Raw genomic sequence first — 26,058 nt, 5'->3', positions numbered from 1 at the left:
CTTTTGTGCTTACTTCAACAAACTTATAACAAAGAACAGTAGTGTCTTGTGCTAGCAAACAGAGAATAACAGTTGTGCCTTACGCAGTTTCCCTCGTTCTCCCACAAGTTCTCCCACAAATTCTCCCACAATTCCCCCTCCCTAAGCTCATCTAAACAGTTTCGCTTGCAATAGGTGAGTACAATACATAAGCATGCATAGTTTGTTTAACTATTCTATCTAACATACTTTTCAAAAGCGCCAAAGCACAGGGAATGATCATACAGACAATGGCCAAAACACTCAGACCTCCAATGATGGAGAAACCCCATTTTTTCAACCAGCCAAACCAATCCTCAGGAATACCTGAAATCCCTACCACTTTTACGGCATCTTGGAGTTGTCGAATAATCTCGGCTTGTTGCCTGATGGTTTTCAGCGTCTTGGTGTTGTTTGTAAAGTCTAAACAACAAAATTCTGGAAAAAGGGTGTTGTTTTGTTTGCATCCTACCTCAAATTGAGCCAGCAGAAAATCTATGGGTGGAAGTAGTGCTTGTAATTGATTTGTTGTCGTTTCCTGAAGCGCTGTTAATGCGTTGATGGCTCGAGCAGTGGCATTTCCTTGTTTTAAAACCAAAACAGGCTAAAGCTTGAATATTCATTCTGTTTATCCAAGGTCCTACTGGAGTAACCGATGAGAGTGTCAAGTATAAAAAATCAGTGGGTAAACGGACGTTGGCGTCACAAGAGCTGTCCAATTTTGTTACCTGTACAGTTCTTTTTTCTTGACGTGTCACGTTGATTAATTGTGCTTCTGTAGGTGCCCAGGCTCTCAATCGTCCTATGGAACAGAGTCCTCCTCGCAGTTTTGGGGGTATCACTTTGTAGGCTGTTAATCCTTATTGGTTCCTTGTACATCTGGTCGGATCCATTTGGCCGGTACCCATCTGGGTCCTGAGTCTGTTTGGACACAGGCGTATCCTCGCCCCCATTGTAAAATGGGTACCGGCCCTTGCCATTCCATCGTGATTGGATCTCGATACCGAACTGGTGCTCCCAGCGTACGGTCAGATAGCAATGCAGTAGAAAAATGTCGCTGTGCCGCGGTGTGATGCTGAGATGGATCTGAGTTGCCTCGTGGCATATGATTTATTACCACGCAGGCCTTGGCTAACAGTTCATTTTGGTAGCTTACAGGTACCTTCTCCCCCTCCCTAAGACGGTCTAACTGCGTCTTTAGGGTTTGATGGGCTCGTTCAACGATTGCTTGTCCTGTAGAATTGTAGGGTATTCCGGTTATATGTGAGATGCCCCACTTATTTAAAAATTCGCGAACTCGAGAACTAATATAATTGGGGCCATTATCGGTTTTTATTTCTTGTGGAACCCCTAATATACTGATGGCGTGACAAAGATGTCGTATGGTGGCGGTGGCGTTACTTTTAGTTTCAGCAGTCGGGCAGATATAGCCGCTGCAAGTATCTATAGTAACATGTAAATACTTCCGGGGTTTGAAAGGTTCATAGACTGTGATGTCTGTTTGCCAAATTTGATTCGGTCGTAGACCGCGGGGGTTAACTCCCCATGTCCAAGAGTTAGTTTGACGACAGTGCGGGCAAGAAGCGACCACTGCTCGAGCATCAGACGGGGGTAGTCGGAATTGTCTTGCTAGTGCTTTAGCTCCCTGATGAAAAAATTCATGAGAAAGTTTGGCTTGTTGTAAAATGGGAACACCTACTGCCTGAATGAGGGTTCCTGCTGCTTTGTCTGCATGAGCATTTCCCCCCGTTAAAGCGCCCGGTATTTGTGTATGACTGTTAATATGTGCAAAAAATACAAGTTCTTGTCTTTTCTCTAATATGGATAACAGCTCTCGAGCTGGTTCAGTCCCTCCCGGTAAACTTTGTTTACATTGTTGTGTTAAGTTATACACATATTCGCTATCTGTTACAATATTTAGAGGGATGGTAGGCCAAGTCGTTAAAGCAGTTAACGCAGCATGTAATTCTAAAATTTGAACAGATCCTTGGCTTTTCCAAGCTCTGGTATGCCATTGATTGTCCAAAAACCAGGCTATAGCTGCCTGTTGAGTCGTTCCAGAGGCATCTGTAAACACAGTGAGGCCTTGGAGGGGTTTCTCTGAAATGGGTGTTTGTGGTTTGAAGGTTGATGATAATAGACTCTTAATGAGAGGGTCACCCCTAGCCGGGATAATTTGCCCCATAAAATCTGCTAAGGCCGCTTGTAAACACATATCAAACATTAGTAATTGTTCAAAACTACGGGGACTAACAGATGTTGAAATAAATTTAGGATCTCTTCCTGATAACTGCTGCGTTCGTCGTCGTCCTCGAGAGATTGCATCTGCCAATGCTACTAAAAATTGTGGTGTGGCTTGTTTGGGATAACTGGTATACAGCCATAACAAAGGACATACCCGTGAATCAATGAATTGATATATTAGACCATTTGCTCCTTCTCGTTGCATAGTTATATGCAATTCTAATGGGATTTCTGGGGTATAACGGTTGAGACTCTTGTGAGCTAGTTTAGTAGTTATCTGTTGTAACACAGCCTTTTGTGTGTCTGTCAATGTGCGAGGAGCTGCGACATCTGGAGTTCCTGCTAAATCTGCTAACAAGGGTTGTAACTCCTTGTGTGTTATGGGAATGAATTGTCTTAACCACTGTAGGTTACCAACCAACACCTGTAGGTCGTGTAAGGTCGACACTTGGTGTTCAATTTGTAGTTTTTGAGGCTGGACTGCCTGTTTCTGAATGAGTGTTCCCAAATATTTCACTGGAACAGTTGTTTGTACTTTTTCAGGTGCTATTTCTAGACCATGTTCTTTAAGAGTTTGAACTAAGTGTTTTAAAGTTGTGTTAATGTCTCCCTCCCCGCATAGCAAAATATCATCCATATAATGATAGAGAACCCAATTTTGATGTGTATCCCGAAACCGACGCAACGCGCGAGAAACAAACCACTGACACAGAGTTGGGGAATTTTTCATCCCCTGTGGTAACACCATCCAATGGTAAAGTTGCACTGGTTCTTGATTGTTGATCGTCGGGATCGTCATCGCGAACTTGGGTTGATCGTCCGGATGGAGTGGAATAGAAAAGAAACAGTCTTTTATATCAATCACTACAACAGGCCAGTTTTGGGGTAACATGGGTGGCCAAGGTAAACCTGGTTGTAAAGGTCCCATGTCTTCAAGAACGGCATTGACCGCTCTGAGATCATGTAGAAGACGCCAGGCACCTGACTTCTTTTGGATGACAAACACAGGGCAATTCCACGGACTGGTGGTTGGGACTAAATGTCCCTTTTCTACTTCACGCTGTACTAATAGCTGTAGCTGAGACAATTTTTCTTGGGGAAGGGGCCACTGGTCAACCCACACCGGTTGTTGAGTTTTCCACTTCATGGCTAGGGCCGGCGGGCATTGGCCAGCGGCCCCTATAAAAAATGCGGATCTGTGTGCAACTGTGAGTCAGAAACTATGCGCAGCGACAAGCATTGCATAGCGTCTCTCCCTAACAGGGGTAAAGGAAGTCCTTTTAAGATAAAAGGTTTGATAACAGTCGATTGGTTCTCTCCTTTTATTTGAATTTGAATTGGCAAAAGGCTTTTTTGGGTACCTCGACTTCCTCCAACCCCTGTTACTGAGATGCTGGTCTCTTCCAGAGGCCATGACACTGGCCAAACTTCTTGTGGGATTACTGTAACATCGGCCCCAGAGTCTAAAAGGGCTCTAATTTGACATATGGTCTGTCCCCATCGCTCACACGCTGGTTGCATTGTACATTCAATAGTAGGTCGCCTTGACATATCTAATACCAAATGGGCCATAGGGGTATCTTCAGGAACATACATTGGTATTTCAGTGAGGGGAACTATAGTGGCTTGTATAGCATCGTTTGTTTCAGTGCACATTCCCGGAATAATATCGACTCCCCATTTGTGAGCCCCATCACCCACTAAAATTCCACCCGTACTCTTTCCCGATCCTGCTCTCTTCAATGTTACCGTTGATGGTTGCTCTACCCACACTCCTGTGGTAGTCTTTAAAGCCCATCGGTGGTCATCTTCCAGGGCAGGGGCTCGTCCTTTTGCTGTCCAATCGTCGGTGATTCTCGGCATTCTACGGGATATGCTTGACAGGACGGATTGTTCTCCGGCAGCCCCGCCCGCCCCGTGCTGGGACCGCCCCTGTAGTTTCCCTGATGTTCCCCGGCCCGTGTCATGCGACATTGCTTTGCAAGATGCCCTAACTTCCCACAGCGGAAACAACTCCCTTTTTGGTCTGAATTTGGCGTCCTGCCCAGATTGGCTCTAGACACTGAAGGACACTGGCTTCTAACGTGACCGCTTCCCCCACAACCAAAGCAAGAAATGTTTCTCCTCGGGTTGTTATTTGTGCGATTGCGAAGTACAGCTGTAACTGCTGCAACCACAGGTGCTGCTGCAGTTTGAGCTTCTGCTTCTAACACTCGTTTAATCATATCTGCTACTGAAGCTTTTGCTGGCAATTGCGATAAAATTTGCCTTGTCTGGTCATTTGCTTGTGTACGAGCTAATTCTTTCGCAAGAACTGGCTTAACCTCGTCCGGTATGTCTGCTACCTCCACCGCCTTTTGCAAACGCTCTAAGAAATCCTGATATGGTTCATTAAGTCTCTGAATAACCTTTGTATACGGGACTCTCTTCTTTTCAAACTTACTGACCTTCATAAATGCATTTCTAGCACACTTTGAAGAAGCCGCTATCACCCGACCTCGCAAACCGGCCTGATTTTGAGGGGATGCATGATCTCCGGTCCCCGTTAACTGCGCCATAGAGACCCCTACTAAATCGTGTCCTGGAGTAAGAGCGTCCAAAACAACCGCTTCTGCTTCCTCTTTAAACGCCTGCTCCCAGAGGCACATCAAAGGTGCCGTAAGTGCTGCACGCGCCAGCTGTCTCGAATCAAAGGGCAGTAACGGCTGAGCATAAATCACATCTAACAGAGCTCGCGTCCTTGGGCCTTGCAGTCCATCATCTCTACAGCTCGTTTGCCATTCCTTCACTAATTTGTAATCTAGTGGTTGCCATCTAGGTCCATCTTGAGTGATTAACAACGGACACGCTAATACTCCCCCTTCATCTGAAGGTTTGAAATCCACACCCTCTAGAACACAATTTTTTGCTATTAACTTCCAATCCGTAAACACCGGAGGCTGTGCCGCACGACCTACAACACTTTGAGCATGCTGTACTGTCTGTTCAATAGTCACCGCTAAGTTTTAAAATTTCGTCAAAACCTCCGTTACCTCAGTGATCTGATTCTGTTTTGCATTCAGTGGACTCTCCTCATCCGAGTCCGGCAATGGAACTGCTTCTGCTTGCAATTTCTTTCTAATGCAACGTTCTTTTTCATCCGAATGTACCTCTATCATAGACACCGGGGGTGCACTAGGACCCGTGGTCGTACTACTCGCTGGCGGGACATACTTAGAGGGCTCCTCTGACTCATGTGAAAACAATCCTGGCGGGGGGAGAGGTGGATACCCAAAAAAAGAATCCTCTAATTGCCCGCGAGAGACTGGAAACGCTAAGGCGTCCGGAGCATCCCCCGCTCCTTCCACTCTCTCTACTTCTTTTCCCAACATCTCCTCGCCTCCGACTCCTGTAGCGTCTTTACTCTCTTTGTCAGCCTGTACCTCTAACAAATCAACCACCTCTCTACTCGCCTCTCCGTGCAATACCGCTGTAGCCGCCGTCCAAACCGCCTTTGCCTCTCTCCCCTTCCTCAATACGTTCAACACTGAACCAAGAGCTGCGAGCTTATCCGCAGCTCCTTTCTTTCCACTCAAACACTCCTCCACCAACTCCTCGCGCGCAGCCTGCAGCCGCGACGCATCAAATATCTCTCCCGGCTTTACTATGAAGCCCCGTTGTATCATCCACTGGATGAGACTCGTGACTGGAGCCGTATGCACTCCACAGTCCACGTCCCTGCCTACCGCCTTTAGTACCTTAATAATTATTCCGATGGATGCCATCGTCACCGGCAGGATCGCCCCGAGGGCCATCTTCCAATCGCCTGGCCAGGCAAAACACTCGCACACTCCGCGCCCGCGTCTGCGTCGGGGTCACCACTTGCCGCACTTTCTCCGCTGCGACAATCTAGGGAAAACGACGCATCGCCAGGGACTCGCCCTGGGGAGAAAACAGACCAACACAGATACTGTGGATCAAACGGTTTCTCCGTTTATTAACTGCGCAACACTCGGTTATATATGTTTCTAATATCTACTCACACATAAGCCATTTGTTGATTGGTTAACATGTGCCGTTCACGCGCTTAAACAATAGTCTAATTGGATAAGGTCTTCTGATCACGCGAATAGTTCCTCCACCTGCATGCTGTCTTGCACCCTGTCTTCGGTCACGTTGCCCTCCTGTTATCAGTCACGTAGGCCCGACCTTGTTCTACTTTTGTGCTTACTTCAACAAACTTATAACAAAGAACAGTAGTGTCTTGTGCTAGCAAACAGAGAATAACAGTTGTGCCTTACGCAGTTTCCCTCGTTCTCCCACAAGTTCTCCCACAAATTCTCCCACACTCCTGCTGCGTCCAATGTCACCTCATCACACTGCACTGAAGCCCAATCCTGCTCTGCCAACTGAGAGGACTTTGCACCATCCCTCCTGCCCAGAAAGACTGGTATGACAGTGATACCGAAAAGCCGGTCGAAGAAACTCTCTAAGACTCATTTTGGAGTTTTAGAAAGCAGGCATTCTTTATTGCAGCACTGGATGCACGGGGGATAGTTCCACCTAGCGTGCATACCACAGCTGTAGCACAAACAGGTTATATAGAATAACTAATTGCATATTAATCAGATTAGTATACATATACATAAAAATGATTGCAACTGATTATCCTAGTACTGCCTACATCCGATCACGCACAGTGAAGGATCCATTTGAGTCGAAGGGCTGCTTTTGCGACCACCGACCCATTTGAAGTTCTTGTTGGCTGTCCTTGAAGTCTTTATTCTTGTCCTTGTTCTTTGATCTTGAAGGTTAACGCAGTTTCAATCACGCGTGGTCAGTTTCAACATTGTTCTCATCTAGCATACAGGAACATCTAGTCATAAGAGCAAAGAACTGCAAAACTTAGGAGTAACTGCCTCTAGTAGTTAATTGCTTGGCTATACTTTTGTCTAGTGTTTCAATCATAGTGTTAGTATAAGATTTCTAATAATTATTTACTAAATCTCACTTTTACAGTTCACCTAGCAGCAAACCAGTTTCCACGGCTGGTACAAAATATTAAAACCATCAAAATATTTAGAGATACCATACAGAATGTATGGACATATGCTATCAACAGATGGAGCCCAGAGTCGGGAACTAAATGAACTCAACGAACATTTTATGAACACGACCCATAAACTAAAGGAATGATATCTCTGTGTGTATATGCATATATATATATATATCTCTGTGACAGAAAAGGACTTCACTGCAAGGTTCAAGCAAATGACTTGAACTTCACTCACAGACTTAACTGCAAGGTTCAAGCAAATGATTTATTTGAACTTCACTTACAGACTTAACACGCCCCTATTGCAGGTGTTACAGATACAATGGAGGAATGCACTATTGCAATTTTTTAAGGCAAGAGTAGTACACTATTACAACCACAAGCGATTCACAGACAACCACAAGCACACACGTGTTTACAAACTTAAACCATAAACAATATTCACTTACCCCTCCAGGTAAGGGCTTTCAATCCCAGGGAAGCTACCTCGACTGGCGTCCCGATCAAGGCAGGGGGAAGGGTTTCCTTCACAAGCCAACTGTATAGTTGGAGAAGTGACTCCCCCATTTCCAACCTGAATCTTAGAGTTTTTATCCCCTGACTTGTGGAATGGTGTGTATGACTCTCTCTGAGTGGATTATGATATGTGCCTAAATGGATTATGTATATCTGAGTGGAGTTTCCCCTTATCTTTCCTTTGTTGGTCTGTGCTTGTTTGAATACACAAGGTTGTCATTTGAAACTGAAGCTGAAACCCTCCAGGTTTTGGGGTTTTTTTACCTTGCTTCCCCAGGCAACTGAATAGTGGTTGGATTGAGACTCAGGGCATACTATTTGTTAAGGGATTTCAAGGCTCAGTTCAGGTTTTGGTTCTTTGAATGGCACAGCCACTGCCCTGTTTAGTTTAGGGTTTATCAGACAACCCAGGGCTAAGCTGTCTACACAGCTCCCCCGTGAGTCATCTCTGCAGAGAGACAGGGCCTCAAGGCAATCCAAGGCTGGGTCCCTTTTGTAACCCCCCCATGAGTCGCCTGTGTGCGCTAGACAAGGTGAAACTCCTTTGTGAACTATGAGCAGGACAATCCACACAATATCTCATTGTTTATATGTCTCAAAGGGACGGAAAAGGTGATGATGATTCACTAGGATGTAACCGAAGGTATGGGAACTGAGCATGATGTCAATGGCCTAGAATAAGGGGTGGATACTGTCCTGGTTTCAGCTGGGATAGTGTTAATTGTCTTCCTAGTAGCTGGTACAGTGCTATGTTTTGAGTTCGGTATGAGAAGAATCTTGATAACACTGATGTTTTCAGTTGTTGCTAAGTAATGTTTAGTCTGAAGTCAAGGATTTTTCAGCTTCTCATGCCCAGCCAGCGAGAAAGCTGGAGGGGCACAAGAAGTTGGGAGGGGACAGAGCCAGGGCAGCTGACCCAAAGTGGCCAACGGGGTATTCCATACCATGTGACGTCATGTCTAGTATATAAACTGGGGGAGGTGAGGGTGGGGGGATGGCCACTCGGGGACTAACTGGGTGCTGATCGGCGAGTGGTGAGCAATTGCATTGTGCATCACTTGTATATTCCAGTCCTTTTATTATTATTATTGTCATTTTATTATTGTTATTATTATCATTATTAGTTTCTTCTTTTCTGTTCTATTAAACCGTTCTTATCTCAACCTATGAGTTTTACTTCTTTTTCTGATTCTCTCCCCCATCCCACTGGGTGGGGGGGAGTGAGTGAGCAGCTGCGTGGTGCTTAGTTGCTGGCTGGGGTTAAACCACGACAATGTGAAGGAGTTTGACAATGTATTGCCTCTGTGAAAGAGTGATTATTAATGCATAGAACCCTATCTCAAATGTCTACAGGGACTATTTTGTTTTGTTTACTGTCTATTCATAGCCATGGAGATGTCAATCTGTGCATCCATAACTGACCAGCCATTATGGCTGGTAATTCCACTCCTTGGACCTATGTAGCCCACACAGGTTGTTTTTTCCACCTAATTCTTAGAAGTGCCCTCGCATCTTAGGTGTGCAGCTCACAGCTAAGTACTTCTGTTGAGGTACTAGGAAGATGTAACATATGGGCTCTGCTATCCCAATGTTTTCCTTTGCAGATTAACCATACTTGTTCATTATTAGTAAACTGGCCAGTTGCATACTTTGGCAGGTAGTGTCCAAAGAGTCATTCTGAACACCAGTAGAAATAGTCTTCGATACATTTTTCATTACTTCCCAGGTCCTTCTTTCTATTCAGTGCAATTGGAGGTGAGCCATTTCTAATCGGATAGCAGCTTTAGCTAGCCCCTCAAGGCACTGAGATGTTAGTTGTCCAACCAGTTGCAGCTGGGCTTGGATATCCATGGTGTTTAGGGCAACTCCTCCAAGTCCTAGCATTCCTGATATGTTTCTCTTAGTTCGTCTGTGGATGCCTTGTTCAGGGAACAGGGCATGTTGAATCCTCATAATAAAAGGTGCACAGGTAGTATTGTGTCAACTTACATTCCAGTCCCACTTGATGTGGTACTCTCTCTTATTGGATTACTCCAAGTAAAGTTTGCCACTTGCCTATGGTAAATATGTTGGAGGGTGGTGTTACAAATTGCAGGGTTCACAATGTTCTTTGCCAAGATAATATTGAGGTTAATTCACTAGTGTTGGTTTGTATTTCTTCCATTAGATAGGATCTCATATTTAAATTCTAATTTTAGATTGTTTTGGGTACATTTATAAATACTTGTGAAGTCAGTGGTCTAATTAAGTCTACTCATCATACTGGTGAGAAGTCCTTTATGTTCACTAATATAGCCTACATACCAGGCTTCATTTTTACCTGCTCCACTCTAGCTGCTATTCTGAGGTAACTGGGTTGTATTACCAGTAGGGATTATTATACAGTAACACATTCCCCTTCAATTTCTTTACCATACTGTGAATCCTCCAATATCTTTTTTTTGTTATGGTTCATTTCATATGATTCCCTCTCACTCCACAGTGGCACAGTAGCTTACAACCAGCACTTGGGGGTGGTGGTTTGTGCCACTGTTAAAGGCAAAGTCGAGACTGCTATCCATACCAAAATAGGGTTCATCTTCCTGTGTATAATGAGGTTCACAAGGGGTTAAAGTCAGTGTGCATGTAGGTATACATTTAATTTCTCTGTTTTGTAATATTACTGATACTGTATGTCCCAGTCCATCTGCAAACACTACCACCCCCCCACCACCATGTTTTCCCTTTCCCTAAGGGGGTGACAGCCCAAGCAATCATGCTTCCCATCCAATCGTGGCCTGTCGCAATTGGAACCTTATCACCAGCTACTGTTCTGACAGGCTGCGAGCAAGAGGTCCCGCTAGAATATTAGGCTTCAAAACTAGCTAAGGCCTCTGATGGGAACCAGAGGTGTGATGAAAACTCTTCAAGGGCAGAAGTACGGTATGAGCACTAACTGGGTTATGTCATTGCTCTGGTATGCTAACTGCTTGTGCTTAATTAGGAGTAGGTAGGGGTATCAAGGCTAAAGAAAGCTAATTCTGTCCAAAAAAAACATATAAGGGAAATGAAATATAACCAGCATGGACCATAGAGTCAGAACGGAGTTGTTGTCGGTTAACCCCATGTCATGGTTTAACCCCAGCCAGCAACTAAGCACCACGCAGCCACTCACTCACTTCCCCACACACCCAGTGGGATGGGGGAGAGAATCAGGAAAAGAAGTACAACTCGTGGGTTGAGATAAGAACGGTTTAATAGAACAGAAAAGAAGAAACTAATAATGATAACACTAATAAAGTGACAACAGTAATAATAAAAGGATTAGAATATGCAAGTGATGCACAGTGCAATTGCTCACCACCCACCGATCGATGCCCAGTTAGTCCCCAAGCAGCAATGCCCCCAAGCCCACTCCCCCCAGTTTCTATACTAGATGTGACATCACATGGTATGGAATATTCCTTTGGCCAGTTGGGGTCAGCTGCCCTGGCTGTGTCCCCTCCCAACTTCTTGTGCCCCTCCAGCCTTCTTGCTGGCTGGGCATGAGAAGCTGAAAAATCCTCGACTTCAGACTAAACATTACTTAGCAACAACTGAAAACATCAGTGTTATCAAGATTCTTCTCGTACCTAACTCAAAACATAGTACTATACCAGCTACTAGGAAGACAATTAACTCTATCCCAGCTGAAACCAGGACAGTATCCACCCCTTATTCTAGGCCATTGACATCATGCTCAGTTCCCATACCTTCAGTCACATCCTAGTCAATCATCACCACCTTTTCTGTTCTTTGAGATATATAGAGAAAGATATATATATATGTATACACACACACAGAGACATCATTCTTTTAGTTTATGGGTCATATTCATAAAAAAAAGTTTGTTGAGTTCATTTAGTTCCCAACTCTGGGCTCCATCTGTCATACCAGTCTTTCTGGGCAGGAAGGATGGTGCAAAGTCCTCTCAGTCGGCAGAGCAGGATCGGGCTTCAGTGCAGTGTGACGAGGCGACATTGGACGCAGCAGGAGGATGGTGTGCACCATTGGATTGTTGCATGCTGGAGTCAGTCCTGGTTCCATCACTACCGCGCTTCGCTCAGTTTTATCACAGTTCATTCTTGCTTGATCCAAGTGATTCTTACTGTAGTACTATGGATATAGCATATAACAATTATAGTAATGATAACATGCAGTAGCAGGGTTATACAGCAACTAATATCATACAGTTTAATTCTGGCTATTCTCACCTAAAATCAAATCCCCTTGAGGGCAGTAAGTGGTGTTGAACAGGGCTCAAGAGGCATGGGCCAGGTGCCAGCACGTTGCAGAGATTTGCATCTCTCTGGAGTTGCCAGGACAACAGCATACCTTTTCCAAATATTTTACTAGTTCTTCCGGATTCTGCACTTGTTCAGAGGTGAATTTCCAAAACATTGGAGGTGTCCACTGTCCTAGGTAATTGCCCATACTACCCCACACACCCTGCCACTCATAATTATCCAGCCTCGGGGCAGATCTCTGGGTGATCTTCTTAAATAGTTGTTTAACCTTAAACAAGGCCTGAACCACATTCAGGAGCATGCTAATTCCTAGCAGTAGGACTAGGACCGTGCTGGTCTCAACATCCCAAGGGTATTCAAATTTTTCAAAATTCTCAAACACTATTGTAACTGGACTGAAGGAAAAGGGAAAAGGGAAGAAAGGTACCCCACCCATAGATTGGCTCTCCGAGGAGGAAAGGTAAATGGTGTAATTATTAACAGTTTCCCACAGATGGCTCCTGAAATATAGAGGTGATGACAGTGCTGAGTGCAAATACCAGATTAATCCCACAACCGATGACTTTATCATACCATAAACCAGTGTTATACAATACATCAAAGCAAAAACCTTAATCCACCTCCCACAGATGATAAGCAGCAGCACAGGGACTACATACAGCAAGCGAGGTGATACATAACAGAACTTAAAAATGAGAGCAAAAATTCTAAGAACACATAAATCAACATAGTGAGCAGCGACTATTAGACCAATATAATGAATGCTTGTAACGAATTTGTTTTTACAAGCTCTGGTCAGGTTTGTCATTATCTCAACCCTTCGGGCCACACGTTGGGCACCAAAATGGACTGTCATGGTTTAACCCCAGCCAGCAACTAAGCACCACACAGCAGCTCACTCACTCACTCCCCCCCCCCACTCAGCAGGATGGGGGAGAGAATTGGAAAAAAAAAAAAAAAAGTTAAAACTCGTGGGTTGAGATAAGAACGGTTTAATAGAAAATAAAAAGAAGAAACTAATAATGATAATGATAACACTAATAAAATGACAACAGTAATAATAAAAGGATTGGAATATAGAAATAATGCACAGTGCAATTGCTCACTGACCGACGCCCAGTTAGTCCCCGAGCAGCGATCCCCCCACCCCCATTCCCCCCAGTTTATATACTAGATGTGACATCACATGGTATGGAATACCCCGTTGGCCACTTTGGGTCAGCTGCCCTGGCTCTGTCCCCTCCCAACTTCTTGTGCCCCTCCAGCCTTCTTGCTGGCTGGGCATGAGAAGCTGAAAAATCCTTGACTTCAGACTAAACATTACTTAGCAACAACTGAAAACATCAGTGTTAACAACATTCTTCTCATACCAAACTCAAAAACATAGCACTGTACCAGCTACTAGGAAGACAATTAACTCTATCCCAGCTGAAACCAGGACATATCCCAATGGATGTGATCAACAAAAAACCAGCCATGTCCCCACCAGATAACACAAAAGAAACGCAAGATTTCCTAGACATTGTGAGTTTCTGGAGAAAGCGTATTCCAGGTTACAGTCAGATTGTGAGCCCTCTCTATCGAGTGACCTGAAAGAGAAATGGTTTTGTATGGGGCCACGACAGGTGGGTTAACCCCAGCTGCCAGGTAAGCCCCTACCCAGTTGCTCGCTCACTTCCCCCCCCTGCTCCCCAAGAGATGGGGGAGACAATTGGAAGGGCCAAAGCGAGAAAACTTGTGGGTCGAGATAAAGATAGTTTAATAAGGGGCGGGGGGGAGAAAGTAAAAAAAAAAAAAAAAAAAAAAGTGATGCAAAAGCAATCACTCACCACCAGCAGACCAATGCCCAGCCAGTTCCCAAGCAACGGCTACTTTGGAAAGAATACCTCCCCTTCCCCGCCACCTTTTATTGCTGAACATGTCATTATATGGTATGGAATAACTTTTTGGTCAGTTCAGGTCAGCTGTCTGTCGTGGTTTAAACCCAGCCGGTAACAAAGCACTACGCAGCCTCTCGCTCACTCCTCCGCCCCTGGCCACGGTGGGATGAGGAGAAAATATAAAGGCAGGCTCGTGGGTCGAGATAAGGACTGGGAGGGATCACTCCCCACTTATGGTCACGGGCAAAAGACAGGCTCAACTTGGGGAAGAAACAAAATCAATTTAATTTACTACAAATCAAAACAAAACAAGGATATTAGGAAGTAAAACCAAACCTTAGAACACCTTCCCCCCACCCCTCCCTCCTTCCCGGCTCAACTCCACTCCCGGTTCTCTCTACCTCCTCCCCCCAGCGGCGCAGGGGAACAGGGGATGGGGGTTGGGGTCAGCTCGCCACACATTGTCTCTGCCTCTCCTTCCTCCTCAGGGGGAGGGCTCCTCACCCGTCCCCTGCTCCACCGTGGGGCCCCTCCCACAGGAGACAGTCCTTCACGAACGTCTCCAACGCGAGTCCTTTCCGCGGGCTGCAGTTCTTCCCGAACTTCCCTGGCGGGGGTCCTTTCCGCGGGCCGATCTTCAGTCACAAACTGCTTCAGCACGAGCTTTCCCATGAAGTCACGGCCATCTTCGGGGCATCTGACTGCTCCAGCGTGAGCTTCTCCACAGCCTGCAAGTGGGCATCTGCTCCACCGTTCACCTCCATGGGCTGCAGGGGGACAGCCTGCCACCTCACCACGGGCTGCAGGGGCATCAACCTCCTCAGGTACCCCTCCCCCTTCACTGACCTCGGTACCTGCACAGGTGTTCCTCTCACATTCCAATCCCCCTACTCACTGCAGGTTCCCCTTCTTAAATATGTTATCCCAGAGGCGCTACCACCGTCACTGATTGGGTCAGCCTGGGCCAGAGGCGGGTCCGACTTGGAGCCAGGGGAGCTTCTAGCAGCTTCTCACAGGAGCCGCCCCTGCGGCCCCCTCCCCCGCTACCAAAAAAAACCGCGCCACACAAACTCATATGCTTATAAAATTTTTAAAACTTTTGGTCTGTAGATTTCAAATGCAAAACTTAATAACTTCTATTTTGTATTAAAAAAAAAAAAGACTCCAGTGGCATCATTTCTTTTCAAAGAGATTCCTTTGGATTTTCAAGCTCTCTCCCTTCACCTGATGCTCTAGAAAAATAATAAAGCAACATTAATAGGCATATAAAGAATTTCAGACATAAGTCTTATTTTAAAATTCATTGACCTGGAATAAGACTAGATCCTCAGTGTGTTGATGCACATTCAGCAGTAGATGAAGTTTGGAAGACTGAAGCAGTTAGTGATGCCAGCTTCTCTCCTTGAGAGGACTGTCATCCCCCCCCCCACCACCACCAATTGAGCTCAAGTCAACATGCCAAGCTGTGAATGCAGTTATTCAGGATCTGATTTGTATTCCATTCAGGCATTCCTGAATAATAAGCCAAACAGTTTTTTACTGTAGTTCTGACACTGGTGCCAGTACCAAACTCAATGCCCTTGGAGGCGTAGAAGATGGAATTCAATATTCTTTTTGTGCTGGAAAAAGAAAAGGAAGTTTGTGTTGACTGCAGGACCATGCCATCAGCAGCGTGCACATTCAAGCTTGTAGCTTCCTTTCACTCCAACCAGCACTAATGTATTGGTTTGCTAGAAAACTTTTCACATCCTTCTTCTGGATTTTAGCAGTGGGGTTTCTTCCACTGAGTTATAAAACCTGAATGATTGCAGCATATTGCTCCAGTTTGTTTGTAGTGACCACTGCAACAATCATTTAAGGTTTACTTTCCCCCTTATAAACAGAGTGCTTTGTCCCAAATATTTATGAATTTTTATCCAGAACCTATTGGGTTTTTTATGCATCCTTACTCTACTAAACTAGTTTGTTTATTTTTTAGCGGTTTAGAAATATATTTTATGCAATATTTTAGGAAGCAAGTAAGAAATAGCTGCTTTACGGGGAGAGGGTCTATGGTTTTAATTTGTGAATTGCTTTCTTTAAATTAGGCTGAAAAACAAGCTGAAGCTGCGGAAGCTGCAGTGGTAGCAGCTGCAGTGGCTGTGACTCCAAAAATAAGCCCTAAAAGGGGAAGACCAGCAGGTAACTTTAAACAAAAAGGAATTTTATTTATTTTTCCCCATACAAAATAACTTAATAGAGATGGTTGGAGGATTTATTGCCCCCAGATCTCCGGAGTATTACAGAATATTTCCTAATATGTAAACTTCCAATTTTTTTTTTTTATATATATATATATAAATATATATATACATATATACACATCTAAACTATCCTACATGGCAACCTGAGGTATTTAGCAATTTAGCACATAAAGGGCCTTAAAATGTTTATGGTTATGCTGGGTCCTCTGAAATAAGGATCATTGTATCCCCTTGCAAGTATCACCTTTAGGAAAGCCTCCATAGGATTCTGCTAACTTACAGACTATGCAATAAGACCTCTGTTTCACTGTGGCTTCACAAAGGTTTATATTACTCAAAGGTGTATAACATTGGTACTTAAGTTGTGTTAGAATATCCATAAAACAAGTTTTAAAAAAATGGGGGGAAGGAGACTGTCTATAGGTAGAGCTCAGAGGACAGTAAAAACAAGTGAAGAGCTGGAGAGATTTTGCTGAAAAGACGTTTAAAGGAAATCTCTGTAGACCGATAGACAACTGAGAAGAAAATATAGCTATTAGAAGCAGCATGTAATTTTAAAGATTTTGCTAATAGTTCTGCAGTACTTGTTTGTGAAAGTAGCAATGATTTAATTGTAATTCTTATGGCAAGTTTGCAAGTATTCTTGAAGGAAATGTTTTAAATTTGTTTACTGCTAACATGGGGAAAGTTATTGGAGCACTTAAATATATGCTATATGAGCATTTAGTCTGGGAAACAGATAATTTAATACTTTATACTCACCTGTATCTGGTGGCATTATGAAAATAACTTTTAGAAAACACAACCATAGTTAGCTCTCAAGGCAAACTATTTAAGACTAGATGTGAGGAAATGAAGTATTACCTTAGTACTTCACCCACTTTCATTATATTTATTAAATGAACATTTTAAATATTTTAATGTGTGTGGGATTATATTGATCTTTCAAATGAATTGTGTTTATACAAGCTATTGTCTGTAAGAGCAGGAAAGGACCTTTACAAGAGATGCTTTGGCACCCTATGGGAAATGTGTTACTAGATGATGTACTGTGCAGCATTCTCTTGCATTAATATGATGCTTGCATCTCTTGCTTAGCAGTGCTCCACACTAACATCAGCAGCACTTCAAACACTGGGCTGTTAGTTTTATTCCTAACAGACTGTTCACTGGGGATAGCAGATAAGCATGTTCCATAAATTTCAATCCATAATGGCAGCATACTAAGTATTTTCATTTTACAGAATTTGAAGGGTATAAACGTCGAGAAGGCAGATAAACTATTTAGCTCGCTTTAACACTGAAACATGGTGAAATTGAGAAAATGTAGAACTGTGCTGTATACCTCAGTGTGGTGGTAGAGTTTCTTGACACTGATTTACTCTCAGGGAAAGGGATGGAAGCTCCATGAAGCTCTTAAGACTACTACTAATAAATAGGCTGAGTTTAGATTTGCACACTAAATTACTTAAGTCTTTCCCCCCCACTTATTATTGTTGTCTTATTCTCTTGTTTCAGGCTTCTTTTTTTTTATTAGCTGCGTAACATGAGGCAGGACCATTCTGAGTGCACTGGGTGGAAAAGGCACAGGAATAGATGGCTTAAACCTCTTAGACTGCTATCTTAAAGTACCAAAGTGTTGGTTGAGATTTTAATTTTTCAGAGGGATCTCGATTAAACTTTGATACACAGTTCCGACGTTTGAATTTTTTTAAATAGAGTATTTACTCTACTAAGTTTGACTCAAGTGTTGCTTCTATGTGTTGACACGAGAAACAACCCTTTTAGATAAGGAACGGGTGGTGGCTGTAGACTAACCTGTTCTTTTTGTATAATTAGCTACTGAAGTAAAGGTTCCAAAAACAAGAGGGAGACCCAAATTGGTGAAACCACCTTGTCCTTCGGAGACCGACATGTGAGTTGGCTTTTTATACAAAATGCCTGTCTTTATTGTAAACCAAGTGGTTGCATTTGATGAGCTGTCATGACTTACTGAGTTCCTGCCCAGCATTTTCCTTGTAGTACTCAGTATAAGTTAAATGTTGCAGTCAGGATGGGTGGACAACCAGATGGGTAAAAAAGTGGTTGGATGATTGGGCTCAGAAGACAGGGGTTAATAGGTTGTTTTCTACCTGGACGCTGGTAACAAGTGGAATACTGGAGGGGTCTATCTCTTCAAGTTTGCAGATGACAGCAAATGGGGGGGGGGGGGGGGCAGTCAATACACTTGAGGGCAGAGCTGCCATCCAGAGATAACTAGACAGGTTGGAGGAACAAGCTGACAGGAACCTCATGAAATTCAACCAGCACAGATGCAAAGTCCTGCCCCTGGGAAGGAAGAACCCCTGGCAATGGTACAGGCTGGGGACTGACTGTGGAGCAGCAGCTCTTCTGAAAAGGACCTGGGGATCCTGGTAGACAGAAAGCTGACCATGAGCCAACAGTGTGCCCTGGCAGCAAGGGAGGCCAACAGTATCCTGGGCTGTATGAACAGGAGCATAGGCAGTTGTATGAACAGGAGCGTAGGCAGTTGTATTGGGTCTGGCTGGGATGGAGTTAACTTTCCCCATAGCAGCCCTCATAGTGCTGTGCTTTGTATTTGTAGCTAGAACAGTGTTGATAGCACACCAATGTTTTGGCTACTGCTGAGCAGTGCTCCCACAGCATCAAGGCTGTCTCACCACCACCCCCCCACCCCCCCCAAAGGCTGGAGGGTAGGCAAGAGATTGGGAGGGGACATAGCCAGGACAGCTGACCCAAACTGACCAGAGGGATATTCCATACCATATGACGTCATGCTCAGCAATAAAAGCTAAGAGAAAGGAGGGGGAGGAGGGGCATTCGTTATTAAGGCGTTTGTCTTCCGAAGCAATCACTATGCGTACTGAGGCCCTACTTCCCAGGAAGTGGCTGGACATGGCCTGCTGATGGGAAGTAGAGAATAAATCTTTTTTTTTTTTTTTTTTTTCTTCTTTGTTTCTGGCCGCGGCCTTTGCTTTCTTTCATTGAACCGCCTTTATCTCGATTCACCAGTTTTTCATCTTATTTTCTCCCCCTGTCCTGCTGAGGAGGGGGAGTGACAGAGTGGCTTGGTGGGTATCTGGTGGCCAGCCAAGGTCAACCCACCACAGCAGTAGATTAGAGAAGTGATTATCCCCCTCTATTCAGCACTTGTTAGACCACATCTAGAATTCTGGGTCCCCCAATACAAGAAAGATGCTGACTAACTGGAGCGAGTTCAGCAGAGGGCCACCAAGCTGGTCAGAGGGCTGGAACACATCCTATGAGGAGGGTCTGAGGGAACTGGGCTTGTTCAGCCTGGAGAAGAGAAGGCTTTGGGGGAGATCTAATAACAGCCTTCCACTACCTACAAGGAGTTCATCAAGAAGAAGGAGCCAGGCTCATCACGACGGTGCATGGTGGGAGGATGAGAGGCAACGGGCATAAATTGAAACAAGAGAGGATCAGACTGGATATAGGGAAATACTTTTTCACCCTGAGGACAGTCAAGCAGTGGGGCAGGTTGCCCAGAGAGGTTGTCCAGTCTCCATCCTTGGAGGTTTTCAAGACCAGACTGGAGAAAGCCCTGAGTAACCTGGTCTGAACCACCCCCAGCAAGGGGTTGGACAAGAGACTTCCAGAGGCCCCTTCCAACCTGAATTATCCTATGATCCTATGAAATGAAAGATCTAAGAGTGATCCAACTTTGTGCAGGTGGAGTATTTGATAGTAAAAACTAAGAAGTACATCTTCTTGAATTGGGAGTTAGGTTCTCTTTTAAACTGGGTATAGATAATGAATATGAAGCTTAAATAATTTACTGTGTTTTAGTGTTCATGAAGAGGAGAAGACAAAGAAAAAAGGACTGGAAGAAAAGCCCAAAAAACAAGGGGAAAAAGATGAGGAGAGTCAGAAGGAAGACGACAAATCGAGGAAGGAATTTGATAGAAGAGAAGCAAAGAGGGAGACCGAACCAAAAAGGAGAAATACTTCCCAAGTGGGTTCTGCATCAGCGTCTGATTCTGAAGAGGATGAAGGAGAACATGAAGGTGATAAGGTATATTGCTCTTTATTGACTTACTTATTGTAAAGAACAGTAGTTCACTGAAAATATTTCTTAAAGCTAATACTAGGTCTTCAATTTTGTCTATTAAGTGTTGGAGCCTTGCGTCTGGCTAACATAGATGCATGTCTTGGAAAGGAGAAGTTGCAGAATTCCTTTCTGTCAAATAATCCTTTCAATAACTTTTAGATATTTACAAAGAAAAAAATTTTCTAATACTTTATTTTTTTAAAAGATGGATTTAAATGCAAGTGATTTATTGTAGCAAAAGTTTGTTTGTTTGTTTGTTTGTTTGTTTGTTTTAATATGCTTACTTGAATGCATATATTTTTTTGTCCTGAGCGTTGAGAATCTGTGGGGTCTGTGAAATATATTTTTGAAAGATAGGAAGCTGTCTCTAGCTGATCATTTGGGAATGGCTTTGGGTTTCTTGGTGTTTGGGATATTCTTCTCCATATCTGAGAGAAAGCACTAATAAAACTCAGCTTCTCATCTGCATATAAAAGATTTGGATTTAGTTACAGAGGAATGCTAACTCTCATCAGGGTGTTTCATGGACTAGAGCAATAATGTGTAGACATCTAGAGCAGGCAGGTTTAACTATTAATGTTTTTGACGTTCAGTAATCTAAAGACTCCTTCTCTCTTCTCACCCTAAAACCCTAAATAAAAACAGAAGAAAAAAGGAGGGAGAAACTTTCAAGGAGCTCATAGAAGAAACATGTTACAAGGCCAACATGAGAGAGAGCTGACAGAAAGAAAGTGTAAGCAAGAGGAGCAAATGGAATCTGAGCTGTGAGTATGTTTTAATACATAGTGTCTGTACATTGTGGTAGTACTTTGAAACTAAGAGGAGGCACAAAACCTGACAAAATTCCCAATTGGTTTGCACTGTTCCGTGTCCTCCCTCTGCCTTTTTTTTCCCCAAGCATTATTTAATTTTTTAAGTGGAGAATAAAAAAGCTCTTGTAAATCAATATGTAGTATTGTGGGAGGATGGGAAAAATTGAATCCAGAAATTAAGTGATGTCAGTCTTTCAGTGACTTAGATTTCCTAACAGTAGGACAGAGTTGGTGGGTTCTGTTTAGAAGTATCCTGAGAATACCTGAAGAGAGAGCTAACTCTCTTGTTCTGGCAGGGCCATGTATTACATTTTAAGTAAGTCTTGAATACATGAGATTGAGATTTATATCAAAATTCTATAGCCATTAATTAAGCTGCTCAGGTTGTGGAATACATAGGGTTCCCTGGAAAACACTTCCTTCTCTGTCTGGCAGCTGGAGGCTATACTATCAGACAGAACAAGGAAGAAGTTATGATTTATGCTACTCTGGCTCTGCAAAGCCAATTGAGTAATATCAAGCAGTTTGCAGTCGGAAGATAAATTATCACAAATGAACCAAGCATTAGCATGGAGAGAAGATCCTGCCAGAAACTTAGGGGGTTGGGACAGCAGGAAGAAATCGATCTGACCCATTCTCAAGACCTATTCCACAAGTGGGTGAAGAAGCCACCACCATGAGATTGAGATGTTCCCATCCACACAGTTCTTGGGAAGGAGGAAGAAGGGGAAGAACAAGGTAAAATTTCTGGGAATTAGGAGAAGGAAACGGTCCCCTTCATCTATAACAATACAATTATAACCTTTCTCTATCCTTTAACAAGAATCTAGATTTATTTACTCCCCCCCCCCCAAGTGATTTCGCCTCTTCCTTGTCAGTTATTCTTTCTCTAGAAACCTAAACACACTTCTTCCTTGGGGCAAACCTAAACTTTTCCAATGTCCCAAAGACACTAAATTGTTTTTATCATTTCTGCAATTCTTAATATATTATTATGTAAATCTGACATGCTTTTTGATTTCTGCAATAAATTGTCATGTGTTGTTTTGGTTATCATAGAATGGTTTGGGTTGGAAGGGACCTTAAAGATCATCTAGTTCCAACCCCCCTGCCATGGGCAGGGACACCTTCCACTAGACCAGGTTGCTCAAAGCCCCATCCAACCTGGCCTTGAACACTTCCAGGAATGGGGCATCCACAACCTCTCTGGGCAACCTGTTCCAGTGCCTCACCACCCTCACAGTAAAGAACTTCTTCCCAATATCTAATCTAAATCTACCCTCTTTCAGTCTAAAACTGTTACCCCTCGTCCTATCACTACACTCCCTGATAAAGAGTCCCTCCCCATCTTTCCTGTAGGCCCCCTTTAAGTACTGGAAGGCCACTATAAGGTCTCCCCGGAGCCTTTTCTTCTCTAGGCTAAACAACCCCAACTCTCTCAGCCTGTCTTCACAGGGGAGGTGCTCCAGCCCCCTGATCATCTTCGTGGCCCTCCTCTGGACCCGCTTGAGCAGGTCCACGTCTTTCTTATGCTGGGGGCCCCAGAGCTGAACACAGTACTCCAGGTGGGGTCTTCACGAGAGCCGAGTCTTCTTTACTTTTAAATAGATTTCATATTTTATGCATCTAGGGAACTATACAGAGCTCCACTTCAGTAAAAGTAAGGAGCAGTAGCTTATCTTAGTGACTGTGCATAGTTTAGATTATACCTGATGCCTAATTATTAAGCACAAAACCTAATGATAAAATGTGAAAAGGTTTATTTTTCTTTTTGCTTTCTTGCAACTTCCTCTGTCAGCATAATGGATATAAATTGAATTTTTTGTTTCATTTTTTAAAATCATTATTTTCCATTTTTCTGGTCTAGGTAGCTACCTCATTAATACTTGTTAGGCAAACTCAATTCAGTGCTTCGTACATAAGACACAGCCTTGCTTAAAGAATGCGAGTCTGTGCAGGTACAACTGTGTTGCTCCTCAGTCTACTGCCAAATTTGTGCCAACGTCCTCAGCTATTCATCCTCTCGGTAAAAAGAAACAAAGCAGCTTGTTGAACAGTGTTGCAGAAAAGACCTTGACTTTTGCTGATTTAACATGCATTACCAACTACAGCTTTTCTTAGTACCAATGAATAATTCGACACGTCCCAAACTTTAAAAAGATAACTTAAGGAAACAGCGTATATGCCTATCAACACAACTGAAAGTAGTTCTTAAGCACAATCACTTGGAATACATTATTTTCTAGAATGCACAGAATCATAGAATAATTCAGGTTGAAAGGGACCTCAGGAGGTCATCTAACTTCAACCTCTGGCTCAAAGCAAGATTAGCTATGGAATCAGATTGTTCAAGTACATATTCAAAAAGATATGAAAGCACCTTATCTCTAGTTAACAAATGGAGTAAAGTTATAGCAATATTTAAAATACAGAACTGAAGAGACATTTACAAACCATTTGCTCAGACTCGATACTCAGTGCTTACGAGTGTTTTGTAAATTCACGTTTTGCTCATGTTTACTCTGCTTAATGGTCTCTTCTTTAAGCAGTTTAACACTGCGTATGAAATTGTAAGCAAGTTTCATGTGACAGAAATATAGTTTGCAGATTGTTCGAGTTTTAACATGTGCAGCATATGCATTTCTCAGCATGAAAGGTGTACCAGTTTAGTCAGTGGTAAGCTTAGAAGTGGACTTTTACTGCAAAAACTGTAAACTAACATTGGTTTAAGCAAGATAGGTTTGTGTTATGCACACATTGTTTGATAATGGCTAATCCAAATAAATTGCTCTTAAGTAGCCATACAAGGGTTTATGTAAACAGGTTTGATTTCTTCATTTAGATGAGTCAAACAATGCTAACTGGAACTTAGAGTTCAAGCCAATGCAAATACACACACACACACACTCACTCTCTCTTGAATAGAGGGAAATGTATGTTGGCAGAATGTAACACTACCACTGGCTCAGTTCTTGGAAGATATACTTGTAAGTTTTAAAGAACAAAACCACAATATTGTGCTGGAATATTTAAAGAAATATATGAATTAATTTGCCTATAGTTGCTTGTTTGAGACAACCTGGTCAAGACATCTTGCGCAAGTATGTGAGGTGTTCGTCTTCAGTTTCTTCTGACCAGTAATGACCACTGGTGTGTCACGTCTGCACCCAAATAGCCTTATGCTTTTGACAGGAAATAAAAAGGGCAATCTGACTCAGTTTGTCTCTTGCCACTAAAAAAATCCAAGTGTTGTCAGGTTCTGTAGAAACAAGGAAGTGGAACAGGTCATGAAAAATGTGCCTTAAGAGAGACAATTATTAAAAGTGGCCATTTGTTTTCAAGTGATTGGCCAAATACGTTCCACTGTCCAACCGCTTCATTTACAATTTCAATTAACTCAGATGCCACACTACATTAATGTCATATTGCATTTTGAACAACTCATTGATTTAAGCACGGTGCTGTGTTGCATAACTTGGGTTTGGAACCTGCACTGATCTCTTGGTTATAAAAGGTACTCCTTTAGTATGCCACTCATCCAGGCAAAAAACCCATTTGTAATTATCATTATTTAGCTGAAAAAACTCCCAAATGACATTTTTTAAAGCTGTCCAAACAGAAACCAGTAATTCCAAGACTACCTCTGGAGCAAAATCAAATTCCTGTTCATCTAAAAGAAGAGATAAAACATAACTTAAGTTTACCCTACTGCAATTAATAGTCAACATGTCCCACAGATTTATATACAAAGTTTTAGCTTCCAGGCAGCCAAAAGGAGTGCTGGACACCACAAGTCTCTCAGACTCTCTCATGCTTCTAAAACCAAGGACAACACTGCTGACAGTATAGCTTCCCCCAACGAATACTGCTGGGCAAAAACAGTCTGTGAGCACTGACAACAGGAGTACTTGAAGAAAACAAACTAGCACTTCAAGAAAAGAGTTCAGCTAAGGGTTGATCTTAGAATTTTCCCCCCTCTTTTACAAAATTCTGCAGAATTATATAATAATCTTAAGCTTTTGGAAGTCTGATTCAGTATCTGAATAAAATGTGAAGCGAGTATGGAAACTGATATACATGCAGGATTTTTATTTAATGGATGCTTATTTTTATGACATTTGGAAAAACTCACAGAATGGTGGAATATACCAATTAGAATAAGGCTTTTAAATTCTATGATAAAACAAGACTGAAGACTTGATAAATAGGGTTTGTTTGGGGGTTTTTTGTGTGAATAAAAATATTTTTGGAGTTTTCTTTAAAGATTGTGGTATACTTATAGCTTACTTATTTCTGTACTTTTTTTAGTAGAGTTGCTATGGGAGTTATTTTATCTGTCATATAATCGATCTTTTTCCCATAATTCCCTGAGGTAAACTTGAATGTTACTTTTAAATTTGGGTCCTCTTACAATATTCTCTCTCCATCAATCTGTTTCATACACTGCAGCTTTGTCTTAATTTTTACATTTTAATAATACTTTCATTTGCTGCTTCTAGGGGAAACAGTCTGCTAATCTGGAGGATTCCTTATCTGCAGTATCTTAAAATAAATAAATAAATTTAATTTATTTTGGTCTTTGAAGAAACCAGAGTTCGACTTCTGTATTTTTACACACAGTTTGAATATCTCAAAACATCTCATTTAAAAATAAAAATAAAAAAAAAGACTCAAAACTTTAGAAGACAGCATTGTAAAAATGCTTTCATGTTTTGACAGGCAAAATAAAGAAGGAGGTAAGAAATTGGAAGTTAAGAGGATGGAGAAGAAGAGAGGTTAGTTTAAAGACTATTAAATATTCTTTATATATATATACATACACAGAATATATAAACACAATATTTTTTACTATCTTAATTTTTTTAAAAGAAATACATGTCTAGACTTATGTTGTGGTTTAACCCCAGCCAGCAACTAAGCACCACGCAGCCGCTCTATCACTCCCCCTCCTC

General features: G+C 42.7%; 1 protein-coding gene across 1 annotated transcript in view; it reads left to right on the top strand.

Annotated features, from left to right (window-relative positions):
- LOC128136043 (lens epithelium-derived growth factor-like) overlaps positions 1 to 25,886 on the top strand; it is a 92,039-nt gene extending 66,153 nt beyond the window's left edge. Inside the window, exons 8-12 of the mRNA XM_052775134.1 lie at positions 16,046 to 16,139; positions 18,041 to 18,116; positions 20,033 to 20,258; positions 20,940 to 21,058; positions 25,826 to 25,886. Coding sequence (XP_052631094.1) covers positions 16,046 to 16,139; positions 18,041 to 18,116; positions 20,033 to 20,258; positions 20,940 to 21,058; positions 25,826 to 25,886 — 576 coding nt within the window. The remainder of the gene's footprint in view (positions 1 to 16,045; positions 16,140 to 18,040; positions 18,117 to 20,032; positions 20,259 to 20,939; positions 21,059 to 25,825) is intronic.
- The last annotated feature ends 172 nt before the right edge of the window (positions 25,887 to 26,058 follow it).

Source organism: Harpia harpyja, chromosome W (assembly GCF_026419915.1).
Source record: "Harpia harpyja isolate bHarHar1 chromosome W, bHarHar1 primary haplotype, whole genome shotgun sequence".
In the NCBI taxonomy this organism is placed as follows: domain Eukaryota; kingdom Metazoa; phylum Chordata; class Aves; order Accipitriformes; family Accipitridae; genus Harpia; species Harpia harpyja.
The sequence above is the reverse complement of the archived record's forward strand: the minus strand, read 5'-3'. Positions and strand labels throughout refer to the sequence as shown.